Genomic DNA, 13,802 nt, shown 5'->3' on the forward strand with positions numbered 1-13,802 from the left:
CCTCTGCACGCTCGCGTTATCGCAGCGCAGGGTCCCCCCAGCTCCCGTGTAACGGGCAGAGCCCAGCTCCTCTGCCGCAGCAGGACGCATCCCGCCCGGCTGGAGCGCTGGGTCTAACTCAAAGCAGGTGCTGCTGCCAGCACAGAGGGTGAGGGGCACCCCGGGGGTCCCGCCATCTCCCCTGTCTACGAAACACTCCTGGGACAGGCTCCTTCCCTCGCGGGAGCTCAAGGGAGACGATTCCCTCTTACAGGGAAGGGCACGAACCCTGCCCCGGGCACCGCCGGAGAGGCACCGATCCCCCTGCTCTCCTGCCCGCAGGTCTCCCCCCTTACAGAACCGCACCCGCTGCGACGGGGTGCCATACCCAGAGCCCCACATCTAGCCTGGACCTCACATCCCAGCCCTGTGCGCTGCCTTCCTCCCTGTCGCCATCCTCATCCTGCCCTCCCCTTCTCCCACGCTCCTGGCGGCTCGGGGAGCCGCAAACGAGTCCCCGGAATTAAACGCCATTTCAGACCCCTCCTGGAGAGGACGGCCTGGATTCGGCACAAGCTGGGGGAGGACGAATTAAGGAGGCTGCAAAGCAGAAGAGCACCGGTTACCTTGCAAATTGGCTATAGGCGGTTTGAAAATTCCCCCTGTAGGAGAAGCAGCCGTCAATCCGGGAAGGGCAGCGACCGTTGCTGTAGGAAATGTCCACACAGCCAGCCCCTGCTGACCTGCCACTTGACCTGCAATACTGATGGGGATAAGAAGAGGTTGAGTAACTGTCCCTGCTGGAACCATTACTCCTGTCACAACTGTTGCTAAGTTTTCCTGAGTCAAGACCTGCAAAAGTAAACAAGATTTAAAAAAGAACAAAAATCAACGCCACTGCAGATAGCATCAGCGGAGCATAAGTCTTTGTAAAGGGGCGCGTAGACCCGGTGGCCGGGCGGCCCGGGGTCCCTCCCATCTCAGCAGCTGGGTTCCCAGCTCCGCGGAGCCCCCTCTCCGTGGGGAGACGGGGGGGGATCCCCCCCCTCGCAAACCGCCCGACGCGTCTCTGGCAGCACCTCGGCGGCGCAAGGCCCTTGGCGAGGGCGCCAAGCAGAGGGAAACCGCCTTGGTTCGGGGCGTAGGTCCTACACCCCGTGCCACGAGCGGTCGTCTCTGCCCTCGGGGTTTGCCTACAGCAAGCGGACGCCTCCCCGGGGGTCCCCACCGTGTCCCCCCCCTCTCCCCCGCTCCCGTCCCGCTCCGCAGCTGCGGGGTAGTTACCTGCGGGGTGGCTTGCACGGCCAGCGGGGCCAACGTCTGCGGCTGCTGGCTCGTGGCGTGGCTGAAGGTGCCGACGGAGGGGACGGTGCTGGGGGATGCTCCGGCCGCTGGTTTGGCTTTGCCTGGGGAAGGGCAGAGGAGACGGGTTGGAGAGACGCTGCTGCTTGAGCGATAGCAGCTCCTCTGCGCAAAGGATGGGGGCGAGGGTGGGGGGCACCCAAATTACGCGTACCCAGGGCACAAACACCCTCCCACGGGCGTCCCGGGGGAGCCGCAGCCCCACGGAGCTGGCGTGAAACCCAGCGTGGGGCATCCTTGGGAGCAGAGCTCCCGGTCCCCCAAGGTGGGGTCACCGCCCAGGTTACGGGATGCAGGGGAAGGGCATTTGGGGGCTTCTTATGGGATGTTTTGGGGAGGAGGCAAAGGAGAAGGGAGAGGTTTGGGTGATTTGGGGAGGAATAAGTGTGGGAAATCGGGCGGTTAAGGGGATAAAAAGCAGCGGTCGCGGGTTAAGTGGTTTGCTGGGCTGCGTGCACCTCTCTCGGGCCGTCGGATCCGGCAGGAGATCTTTTCCTCTGCCAGCTGCCGGCTCCAAAATTAGCAGCAATTAAAGCGGTGTCAGGCCCTGAACTGCTCACCCGGGAATGGGGAGCTGGAAAGGGAAGGGACCGAGATCGCCCGGCCAGCGGCCGGCAGAGGGGGGTCCCCTGTGGGCTGAGCTTCGTTTGGTGTCTTTCAACCCTCCGCCCAAATTCACAGAAGAGATTCGTATTTCTTAGTTATCGTGAACATCCGAGTAAGAGGAAACCTTGCTCCTAATCCATATTTATTACTTGCAAAAGACCTACTTGTTTTTTGAGCAACGTCTTGTATTTATTCTGCTCAACTTCTAATAATGGCAACCCTCGAGTATAAAATCCACATAATCCTCTTCTATTTTTGTAAAAAGAAAAATACCCTTTTCCTGCCTTTTCCTTTGGCAGAAAAAAAGTTTTACCAAATAAATACTTTTCTCAGCTAAGAGCCAGACATTTCTCAGGTTTGGTTCCTTGCCCAGAAATAACTACAGGTCTGCAAGATTTAAAAAAGCCTCTTTTTTTTTTTTTTTTTTAAATTTCCTACCAAAACCAAGCACAGATAAGACCCAGCGCTTCCCAAATTGCAAAGACCGTGCTACGGGGCAGCGATGCTGCCCGGTCCCATGGGTTTTGCGCAGCCTGCCGTGCTTTTCCTCCCCTCCAGCCCACGGCAGCAGGACGGGAGCATCCCCCGGCGCGGAGGGACTCTCGCCTCCTCCTCCTCGTACCAACCGGCCTCATACAAGCCACAATCCTGCCCACTTTGTTTTGGCAAAAGCACAGGGATCTGGTTGTGCTCCAAATACAGCACGGAGGTGACAACCAGAGAAAAGTCCTATTAATAAATAAAGCACAAGAGTGGCAGCAGCGGGGAGGGGACAGGGGCGCTCGCAGGCGGATTCAGGACGGATCTGCAGGAGGATCGGGGTGCTGGCCAAAAAACGGCGAGGAATAAAGCGGGATCTCCCCAGAAGCTGATTTCCAGAGCTGCCTTCCCGTGTGAGAAGGGATGCACCCGCAGTGAGCTCGGCACCCCAGGCGAGGGGGAGAGGAAACCCAAGCTCCTGCTCTACGTGGCTGCAGGAAAACCGAGCTCCCCAGCAAAACATCTCATCGACAAACGTCCTCTCTATTTTAAGCGAGTGTTCGAGGGCTGCCCTCGATGCAGGATGCTTTTCCCCATCAGCTCCCAGAGAAGGAATTGGTTTTGCTAACTCCTAGGCCGGGGATGGGGATGCTCCAGAGCAGGGTGTGAGTCTGCCTGCCCCGATGGGCGCAGCTCATCCTCCTGGCTCCGACCCAGCGGTGCAGAGCTCAGCTTCGCTTGCAGGGATGGATGGAGCAGGGGCAGCCCAGGGAATGAGCCCCGGGGAAGGAACGAGTCTTACCGGCCACCTCCCCGCTGCACGAGCTCTGGGTGCTGGGTGGGACGTCCTCTCTGCCCGGGTGGCCGGTCTCTCCCGGGGAACCCCGCGCTACCTCCCCTGGTGGCATCTCCAAGGCTTTCCGGTCCTCCTCGGCCGGGAGCGGGGTGTCCACGCCGACCTCCAGCACTCGGATGGTTTCATGGCTGGACATGACAATAACCTGCAAACGTGCCCCAAAATGTCCATCAGCTCCGGGAGCCCGACCCCACAGCGGTGTCCCCTGGGCCACGCACCCCGGGGCAGAGCGAAGCAGCTCCCCCTGCCCTGCGGGACGTGTCTTAGGGTGACCCCCAAAACAAACCAAGCAGAGCCCACGCCATGCCCTCGAGGAGGGATGGATGGGGGCATCGCAGCCCCTCCAGCACCTCGCTGCTTTAGTTAATCAGCAGCTTCTGGGCTCTGATAACCCCAGCTCCGCGTGCACCGGCCGATGACATCTTCAGCAGGTAAAACGTGGCTGTCGGCAGCCGCAGCACCGGATCTGCAGCACTAGAGCGAGCGCTGATCTACAGCCCTGCGGCTCTGACCGGGGGTCGGGCGAGCCCTCTGAAATCATGATGCGATTTCCCCCGCGTGACATTACTTGGGGACACACGGGGAGTGACGAGCAGAGATACCTGCTCCTCCTCCAGCTCTCTCGTGGCTGCAGGCAGCCAAACCCCAGAGCAAAGATCTCTCGCAAACAGCACCCACAGCCTCGCTGGGCTGCCGGGACGAAGACCTCGCGCCTCCTCTTCATCATTAAAAAAACCCGAGATGAGGCAGACAAGCTCCAAAAGATGGAGCTGAACATCCACGTGCCCAAGCGTGGGGGCAAACAGGCTGGTTGTGAGCGCGGGCCAGGCACAAGGTGGTTTTTCACCCCACGCAGCGGGGCTCAGACTGTCGCTGAACCCCAACTCCCCACCCCTTGGGCCTCCCAGTTGTGGGGCGCGAAGGCGTGCAGCGGGGATGGAGCCGGCGATGCCCGTACCTGCTCGTTGACCGTCAGCGAAGCCTCCTGGGGTTGCACGGCTTCGGTGTCCATGGCGTCCCGGCGAAAGTGGGAGAGGGCTCAGACCTTCCACATGCTGCAAGCGGGGGACACGGGAGGGTCGGTCACCGACACAGTGAGTGGCTTGGGGGTCACACACTGGCTCGACCCAGGGTGCAGAGAAAACCTGGTCTCTCCCACCGCCTCTATGCTCCTCTCTGGCTCTACCACCCACCTCTCCCCGCTCCGCGCTGGCCCTGGCTGCGATTCGGAGCAGGGCACGGCTTGCTAATGCCCTCCTGCCCCGCACCGGGGGGACGCACGCTCCTCCCTGGGGGAGGCTTTGGTGTCTCGGGTGCCTCCCACCACCTCCCATCCTCTTGGCAAAGAGGTCACGGATGCGGAGTAGCGTAATTTATTGGGTGAGCATCAAATATACGAGCAGCAGAGCAAGGGAAGGGTTATTCCAAGGGCCGAGCCTTTCCTCCTCTCCTCTCCCTTTGGGAGATGAGGATGCAATTCCTACAGCCTGCTTCAAAACCCCTAAAAAACCAGGCAAAGCCCACATGAAACTGCCCGTGCTCCCTATTTGAAGCCCAGAGCAGGTCCCCAAAGTCTCCGTGTGACACTTCGCAGCTCTCCCAAGCCCCTGACGCTGGCCACAAGAAGTAGGAGAGTCAATTTGCTCTTTCCTGAGGGGACCTAAATTGATGGGGATACTTCATTAAGCTGGTGAAATGAGCTGCTCATGGCGGGAAGGGGCTGGGCACACCTGTTGGAAGGCAACTCTTCCTCTTCCTCTACCCTTCATTAACTCATTTAGTCACGTATTGTCCCCTCGCTGCCTTGCAGAAGCATAATTGCCTTTATAAGAGGCTTATGAATTTTTTATTAGGAACGTCTCAGGGATGCATTTAACCAGCCAGCCTGGATGACATTCAAAATTACTCCATGCATGTGCGAAGGTGTCCTTGTTTGTGTAACTGCTCGGGAGCCTGGGGGCACGTTGATGCTGGTAGGTACAGCCAGACCCCAGCTCTCCCTGCCCGAGCTGTCCCAAAACGCTGGGCAGCGTCTGCTCACGTCCACAGCCTGGGTGCCGACCACCTCTGTCCCGGGCCTGATCCTGCCTCTGCCCCACGAGGGACGCCGGCGTCACATGGACCTGTCAGCTCAGCCCTCGGCAAGCTCTGCAAATCCGAGCGCGTTAAACAGAGGCAGAGCTCGGGCAGAGCCTCCCTGGGATCACAACTCATCCGAAAGGGAATTTCAGCCCCAAAACTTGTGTTAGTGCATTTCATCCATCGATTTTTACTTCTACCAGGGAATCCGGCGCAGCGTGGGCGTCCCCTGCCGCTATGCTCCGCTGTGATACATCGGCCCGTCACGTCAGCCCCAGAGGCACTTCCAGGATCCAGGAAACATCCCCCGGCACCGTTTTACGAGCCCTTTATCATTTCTCTGCGTCTCAGAAGCCACCAGGCTCCTGCTGAGGCCACCGAGCGTTTCCTGAGCCGGAGCCGGCATTTGTATGCGATTAGTACACATAGTTACTCGGATCCTGTTGATCCAAAGGGGCCTAAATTGAATTAAGAGCCAAATTCTCATTTGAAACTCAACAGGGGCTGAGCATCTAATTCCCTTAGGCTGGCTTTTGTACACACCACTCGTTATTTATTATCTGCGGTGAAGTGATGCTTGGGGTCCCAGCAGAGACGGGGGCTATTTCCTTTGCCAGCCGCTCGCCGCAGCTCTCCCCCTTCCTTGGTCCTGCCAGGTTCAACCCAAAATTCACGTGGGATCCAGAACCAGCCCCGCTGCCAGATTCAGCGAGGACTTTTAGAGCAGCCGGTGACTGATCTCCGGTAGCCGCTGTGAATTTTTAAACCTGGCCTTAGCTTCAGAGCAGACAAACACCTTGGGATGCCGGTGCACAGTTTAATTAACAATTTATTCTAGCGCAACAGAGAACAGAGCAAGGGACGAGCGAGTGGCTTATGCAGGCAGCTGGCATTATTAAAAGTTAATGAGCTCTCCAGCAGCCAGAGCCCGGCAAACGGCGAGGAGCCGGAGCAAGGGATATCTCTGCTGCCTGCAAGGGGCAGGCAAACGAGCGCAACAAAGGTGCAAAGTGTCCCGCCGCAAGAAGAGCGAGCGAGGGAAGGAAAATGCTCCAGAGGAGCTTTCTGAACTTCTCCGGAGAGTAGCTGGCAATGGGGAGGGACGTTGGGAGCACGGGGGGGGCTCTGACCCTACGTCCTGCTGAATTCACCCCACAGGGAGCGAGCCACTCGCTCCAGGTAGCTGCTATATATCACTTTATCTTCCCTCTGCGTCACCGGACCACGCTGGCCCGGACGGATCCCGGCACAAGCAGAGCAGCCCCTGGGGCTTTGCTAACGAGGAGCAACCCCCCAGCGTCTTGTGGCAGCTTCTTCCTGCACCTGAGCCTGGAAGAGGTGGGAAAAAGCTTCCCGCTCTCGTCCCATCACCTCCCTGCCACCGTCGCTGCCCCAGGGATCCCTCCCCAGCTATCACGTAGGGATCTTCATTAGAGGGGGCAGTTGAGCCCAAACTGGGATCCCAATCTGGCAGGCGAGGGCACAGCGACTGCGGTTGGAAGGGAAGGGGCAGCCGAGGGGCCGCTCCGTCTGCGGGGAGACCCTTCCTGCACAGCCTCGGCACGTCCAAAACCCAAAACCACCCGCGGAGCCACAGGAGAGCAGAGCCTGGAGCGGATGGGGAGCACCGGGCTGCTGCGCGGGGAGCCCGGAGCCAAAATCCTGTGGGATGGCCGAGGCTGTGGCGATCTCCAGGGCAGCGTGGGGAGAGGCAGCGGCCCCGGTACTCACTCACGGTTTGCTCTGGGGTGAAAGGACACTCCCGGCAGGAGACGGGGCTGGCTGCTGCGTCCTGCTCCTCGGGGCGGGCTGCGGCACTCCGGGTTTAGGCTGTAGGGAAAGAAAAACCAGAGCTGTCTCGGTGCCGAGCTCTGCCTGCTCCTGCGCTCCCCAAAAGCATTGAGGAGCAACAGGATTCCGTGCGCCGGGCTCCTGGCGAGAGCGGACAACTCAAAAGCATCCCCATCCTCGCAATTTAATTCTCCCTTATTGCTCCTCATCGCTGCCAAAGGGCAGAAGAGCTTTGGGAACTCGAGCTGAATCGGCGAGCTGCCCCTAAAGCCTGTGGTACCGAAAAGTTAACGCACGTGTTGGCTTTCCTCGGAGCCTCGGAGTTTGCTGACATCAGGAGCAGCGAACACCGCTGCAAACACCAGACCTCGCTGTTATCCATCCCCATCCATCCCAGCCTAAGTTAAAGAGCCTCTCTCAGAACCGCAGATTTATTCTAGCACGACCGGAGCGGCTAAAGGCTGAAGAGGGCAATAATATCCCTGCTCCGACCGCTGTATTATCTCCGTGCGAGCCGTAGATCTGTTCAGGCCTGCCCCGTGGGGGAAGACTCAAATAACGCCGAGAGAAGAGGAGAGAGAGGTTTTTTTTTCTCCGTGCCGTGCAAAGAGACCAATTAGTGCGCTAGACGATTAAACAGACATTTCATAATGTCAGGCTCGATGCAGTTTGGCGGCGTGCTTTGGATTTTGGAGTGGGCTGCTTCTCCTTTAGCAGACGTTCGGCAGGTCGGCAGTACCATTTCATTTCGTTTCTTCACACTTTTTTTTTTTTTTCTTTGCAATTAATGGGACAAATAATTTGTCCAGATGGTGGTGTTAAGTGCACGCAGCAAGAAGACAGCCATTTCGCAACAGATGGTGGCAAGGAAATGAAATACACAAAATAATAATAATAATATTTAAAAAAAAAAAAGAAGGGGGGAAAAAAAAGGGAAGGATAATTTAAGATGCTCCGAGTCTCACTGTGAATATAATTGCCGTGTTAATTACAAGTGTTGATGAGTCAGAGATGTAGCCACTTGGATCCCAAGTGGGTGGAAATCTAAGTTTGAACAAACTTGCCACAGGTGAGAAACCTTACGAGGTTAATTAAACCTGCTCTGCGCAGAACACATTTTGGACACTCGCTAATTACTCGCTGTCGTTATCCTGGATTAATTCCTTCGGATGGACACTCCCATCCCAGGCTGAGGAGTTTGAATGCGCCATAAGCAGACACCAGCTTCGGGTAGACAAGCCCTAAAAGCCGGCACCAAGACACCGGTTCCTGCCCCGAGGTGGGTTTGCACGCTCGCACCCCAACAGGGCAAGCGTGCAAATGGATGCGGAGGTACAGACACCCCGACGGCTCCCGGCAAAGCCGTCACCGGTGCAAAGGGGGACAGGTCCACGTCGTGGTCCCACGCCCTGGAAATGAAGCGTTACGGTAACGACGCAGCCCCAAGCATCCCTCGCCACGGTCTCACCGTGACTTTTTTCACCACGTTCGGAACAGAAAGATCCAGGCTGGAAATGATGCCATCAGCAGGAATTAGTTTTCAAAGCATATTTCCAGGTGTCACAGTGGTGGAGACCTGGACTGAAGCACACCTGAGCAGTTTGCAAGGTTTTTTTCCCTCCTCACAAATCAGCTTCCCTCTTAAAATGCCTTTTTACCCTTCTAAACGTTACCGTTTTTAAGACTTCACTGCATTTACTGATGGGGAAACTGAGGCAGGGGACGAGATGCAACACATTGCCGCCGGCAGACCTCAAAACCATCCGTCTCCGACAGACACGTGTCCTGGGGCTGCCTGGCAAGCATCCCTGCACCCAAGCTCATCCTCCGCAAGCCAGGAGGAAAAAGAAAACCAAGCGTTTTCTTCTGGTGGGAGAAGAGCCGAACCAGCCAGCCCCAACCTCCAAATTAAAACCTTTCTGCTAAGCAGCAAAACGATGTAAATCTGATTTCTATCCCATTTCCCCCCTGTTCTTTTGGCCCTGCACCAAACCCTCCGGCTTGGTACCACAGGAGGGCTTCGGGTCCGGGCACAGGACTGCAGACAGCCGATGTAGAGCCTTGCTGAGCACGGTTTTACAGCCAGCTGTAAAATTCCTGAAGATCGGGGCTGTAAGGGAAAGCTGGCGGCATTCATACCGGCAGGACGGTGAAATCTTTTTTAAGACAGCGGGTTTTTTTCCGCTGGGAGGCTTTTGGAGGAGACATGGCAGCTCCCCAGCGTTCCTCATCCACAGTGTTGAGTCAACTTCATGCCTGGAAAACCCCGTGCCAGGGCTGGGGTAGCCGAATCCCAAAGGAGAGACCAAGAAAACTCATCTACCGACCCGACACATCTTCCAACGCCAGCGAAAAGGCGCAGCCGGGGCTGCTCGGGGTTGATCATAGAGTATTTGAGCAAACCAAGGGGCTACGTCGAGCCCGGACGTGGGGCCACGGGAAGCCTGCCGGGGCAGGAGCCAGCTCGGGAATTTGCATCAGTGGAGAAAATGGAGCTGCTGACACGTCGCGGGTGCTTCCCAGCCTGGATTATCTCGCCTGGGAGATGCAAACAGTACGGGAGCAGGAGATGGAGAGGTTGGTTGGCATCGATTTGGCCCCAGCCTGTGTAAAGCTTCCAGGGACGAGCCCCGGTGCAAGCGCAGCTCACTCTGGCACCCCGATCCCGAGCAGAAATACGGGTGATCCTTTAATCGCTTCATCAGAGCGTCTGCTGCCCGGGCAAGGGAGAGGAAATACCCAGTGGAGGGTCCCAAAGCCTGCTTGATAAAAGGGGGAAAACCCAAAACCAGTTGACCAGGCTTTCCTGCCAGTTTGGCGGTTTAACTCCATTATTTGCAAAATCCTCTTTGCACCATTAAAGGGAGACATTTTTCTCCCTGCCATGGCGTGTTTTTTCACGAATGGGAAGATGCACGGGAAACCGGTGTGCTGCATCCCGCTCTGCTACCGCTGGGCTGCGCGGCCTCGGTTGAATCTCTTCATCTTTGCTTTGCTTCCCACCTTCATGGGGTTTTTGGGGCAAAAGCCCGATCCCAAATAAAACCTCCTGCCTGTATGGCCGTGCCGAAGGTGATGGGGTTCCCCTCTTCGCTGCCTGTTTGCAGTGCAAACCCCGGCCGGCTCGTCCTGCTGGCTGCCATGCAGTGCCCAGCACAGGGAGCAGCCGGATCAGCTTACGGTGACTTCCCAGGAATCTGCTCCTTTCTCCGGAGAGACGGGAAAGTATTTTTATTCCCGCTACAGAGGAGATAGGGATTAAGTTCACCTCCCAAGGTCATGCCAGAGGAGCGTGGCAAAACCAGGAGCAGATTTCACATCTCCCAAGCCGGTGCGCTCGGAGCTCCCATCTGTCTCCCCCAAAATAGCGCCCAGAGCATCAATCACTCTGTCCTGCCAACGCCCGGGGACTGGAAGCCACCTCGAGGGCCCGGGACATCTCAGAGGGACATCACGGTCGGTTTGGGGCGCACAGAACCCCCCCACTGAGCCTACAGTCCCGTGAAATGCAATGTGGAGGGCAGCGCTCTGCCCCTCATCGCCCCTTCAGGGGCTTTTAAAGCGGGGTTCATCGGCTGAAGACCAAGCCTGACCCTCAGATGGCTGCGGCTGCAGGTGCTGGGGACGGGTCTAAGTGGGGGGGACAGCCCCTCTCCTCCCCTCCACAGGGAAGGAGCGAACACAGCCCCCCCCATCGCATTTTTCACCACCCCCCCCCAGACAGTCGGGATCCACCGTACCCCATACAGTGCCCCCCATCCCCTGCGCTGTCAGACCTCTGCCAGCCGGGGCTCTGCAGCACCCGGGGAAGGTCCCCCCCCCCCCAAACGCAAACCGAGGGGCTCAGGGTGGCCATGGGAGCTGCCCCCGGGGCAGTGACCCCCCTGCAGGGGTGCACAGCCCCCCCAAACCCTCGCAGCACCCCATGCCCTGCTGCACACTGCGCCAGAGCACCCCAAAATGCCCTTGCACCCCCCAGTCCTGCTCTCCATCCCCCCCCCCAGCTGCAGCAGCCGTCCCCAGGGGCTCTGCTCACCCCCCGCAGCGCCTGGGAACCCAAATCCCTGCCCGGCACCCGCACCCCAAGGGCAGGGCCACTCCCTCGTCTCCCACCCCGGGGGTCCCTTTGCCCTCCCCCGGCAGGACCCCAACATTGTCCTCCTGTCCTGCCCCCCCCTCCCCCCCCGCCCAGCACTGTTCATCCCCAGCCCTGTTTCTCCTCTCCTGCACCCCAAAACCCATCTCCCACAGCCCCCAATTTCTCCTGCCCTCCCCAGGGCAGTCACCCCCTTTCCCTGCCCCGGGGCTCGCCAGCCCCCTCCTTCCCCCCTTCCTGGACACCCCCAGCTCCGGGGTCCCCCCAGGGACCCCCACTTAGCCATGGTCTCTCCGGCATCCCCTAATCCTAACCCCCCCATTCCGGTGCCCCCCATCACTTCCTCGCTGCCCCCCATCTGCATCCCCACTCTTACTGTGTGTGTCCCCCCAGCTCTCCCCAATTTACCAACCCCCAAACCCAGTGACCCCCCTCCAAGTCCCACTGCCCCCCCCAAACCCCACCGACCTGCCTTTCCCCCTCAAAATCCAGGCATCCCCCCCAAAATCTCGGTGCCCCCCCCCCCAGCGCTGCACCCCGCTCTCCGCCGTTTTCCCCTCCGCTCCGGTTCCCCCCCCATTACTCTTTATCATAAATATATAAATTATGCTAATTACGGCATTGCATATTCACCGCGGCGGGGCCCGCCGCCCCCCGCCCGGCCCCGGCCCCGCACTCACCGCGCCGCCGGGGCCGGGCGCTCGCCGGGGGTGGCGGGGGGGGGGGATCCGCGCCGCTCCGCACCGCTCCGCGCTGCTCCGCGCCTTCCCCTCTGCCGGGGAATAATTAAAAATTCATCTCACAGCGGCGGCGGCGGCGGCACAAAGGGGAGGGAGGCAGCGAGGGGGGCGGCGGGAGGCGGGGAGCGGCCCCGGGACCCCCGGCCCCGTGCCCGGGGGGGCCCCTCGGGGGGGAGGTTATCGGGGTGTGGGGGGAGGACGAGGTGCGGGGTGGGTTTTTTTTCCGTGGGGTTGAGTGGGGTGGTTTTTTTCCCTCCTCCGGGGGGATTTTTTAGCTGCTGCGTCATGAACATAATTTATGCGCAGGCCTTTGCCGCATCCGCGGGGCTGCCGCGCTGCCCGCCGCCGCCGGGGGCGCACGGGGCCCCCCGGAGCACAGACCCCCCCCGAGCCAGAGACCCCGGACCACAGACCCCCCCCGGACCCCAAAGCCTGAGCCCCGAGACCCCCAAACCAGACCCCCCCAGCCCCGAGATGCCTGAACCAGAAACACACCCCCCAGCGCCGAGACCCCCGAACCAGAGACCCCCCCCAGACCCCAAAGCCTGAGCTCCCAGCCCCGAGACCCCCCTCCAGCGCCGAGACCCCCGAACCAGAGACCCCCCTCCAGCGCCAAGACCCCCGAACCAGAGACCCGCCCCGAGACCCTCGAACCAGAGACACCCCCCAGACCCCAAAGCCTGAGCTCCCAGCCCCGAGACCCCCGAACCAGAGACACCCCACCCAGCGCCGAGACCCCCGAACCAGAGACCCCTCCCAGCGCCGAGACCCCCGAACCAGAGACACCCCACCCACCGCCGAGACCCCTGAACCAGAGACTCCTGCCAGACCCCAAAGCCTGAGCTCCCAGCCCCGAGACCCCCCCCAGCCCTGAAACCCCCGAAGCCTGAGCCCCCACCCTCGAGACCCCCAAACCCAAGACCCCCAAGACCCCAGAGCCAGAGCCCCCAGCCCCAACCCCCCCCCAGCCCCGAGACCCCAAAGCCTGAGCCCACAGCCCCAAGACCCCCGAACCAAAGACCCTCCAGACCCTAAAGCCAGAGCCCCCAGCCCTGAGACCCTCAAACCAGAGCCCCCTCCAGCCCCAAGACCCCTACATCAGAACTCCCCAGCCCTGAGATCCCCAAACTAGACATCCCTCCAGGCCCCAGCCCTGAAACCCCCAAACCAGAGCCCCCCCCCAGACCCCAAAGCCAGAGCTCCCTCCGGCCCCAAAGTCAAAGCTCCCCAGACACAAAACCCAGAGCTCCCTCCAGACCCCAAAATTGGAGCCCTCAGCCCCAAGATCCTGACACCAGACCTTCCTCCAGCCCCCAAAACCAGAGCCCCCTGAGACCTCCCAAATCAGAGCTCCACAGCTCGGGACTCCTCAAAACCAGAACACCTCCCCCCCCCAAATCAGAGCCTCCCCAAATCCCAAACTCCCCAAAACAAGAGCACCCCAAGCCTGCAGATCCCCCAGAGTGACTCCAGCCCAGAGACACCCCCAAACCCAGTCTGGAGCCCCCTGTAACAGGGGTACCTCCCAGCCTGGAGACCTCCCAACCCAGGACATCTCAAATCCAGAGCACTCCCAAACCCAGAGCCCCCCCCAACCTCAGAGCCAAAATCCCAGATGTCCTCAGTCCTGTCCCAAACACCCAGAAGCTCCCAAAAGCCAAATACTGGAGCCCAAATCACTGCCCCCCTCCGAAAGCCTGAGCCCCCCAAATCCCAGACCCCCACAAGGCTCAGATCTCCCAAAACCCAGATGCGCCCAATCCTGGACTCCCCTAAAACCCAGACCCCAAAGTGTCAGGATCCCCCAAAACCC

At 59.7% G+C, this 13,802-nt stretch overlaps 1 protein-coding gene across 7 annotated transcripts in view; it reads right to left on the minus strand.

Annotated features, from left to right (window-relative positions):
• Positions 1–13,802, minus strand: part of POU6F1 (POU class 6 homeobox 1) — a 224,966-nt gene that overhangs the window by 4,583 nt on the left and 206,581 nt on the right. Inside the window, exons 1-6 of one of the 7 annotated variants that reach the window (XM_075525687.1) lie at positions 11,930–12,090; positions 7,098–7,192; positions 4,242–4,338; positions 3,230–3,428; positions 1,264–1,385; positions 606–831 (exon numbers count right to left, since the gene is read on the minus strand). In XM_075525687.1, coding sequence (XP_075381802.1) covers positions 606–831; positions 1,264–1,385; positions 3,230–3,428; positions 4,242–4,295 — 601 coding nt within the window. In that variant the 5' untranslated portion in view covers positions 4,296–4,338; positions 7,098–7,192; positions 11,930–12,090. Of the gene's footprint in view, positions 1–605; positions 832–1,263; positions 1,386–1,495; positions 1,632–3,229; positions 3,429–4,241; positions 4,339–7,093; positions 7,193–7,449; positions 7,552–11,929; positions 12,091–13,802 lie in introns of those variants that run through there. The other 6 variants (XM_075525685.1, XM_075525688.1, XM_075525689.1 and 3 more) reach the window with 6 other exon arrangements.

This window comes from Mycteria americana, chromosome 26, assembly GCF_035582795.1.
Source record: "Mycteria americana isolate JAX WOST 10 ecotype Jacksonville Zoo and Gardens chromosome 26, USCA_MyAme_1.0, whole genome shotgun sequence".
Taxonomy (NCBI): domain Eukaryota; kingdom Metazoa; phylum Chordata; class Aves; order Ciconiiformes; family Ciconiidae; genus Mycteria; species Mycteria americana.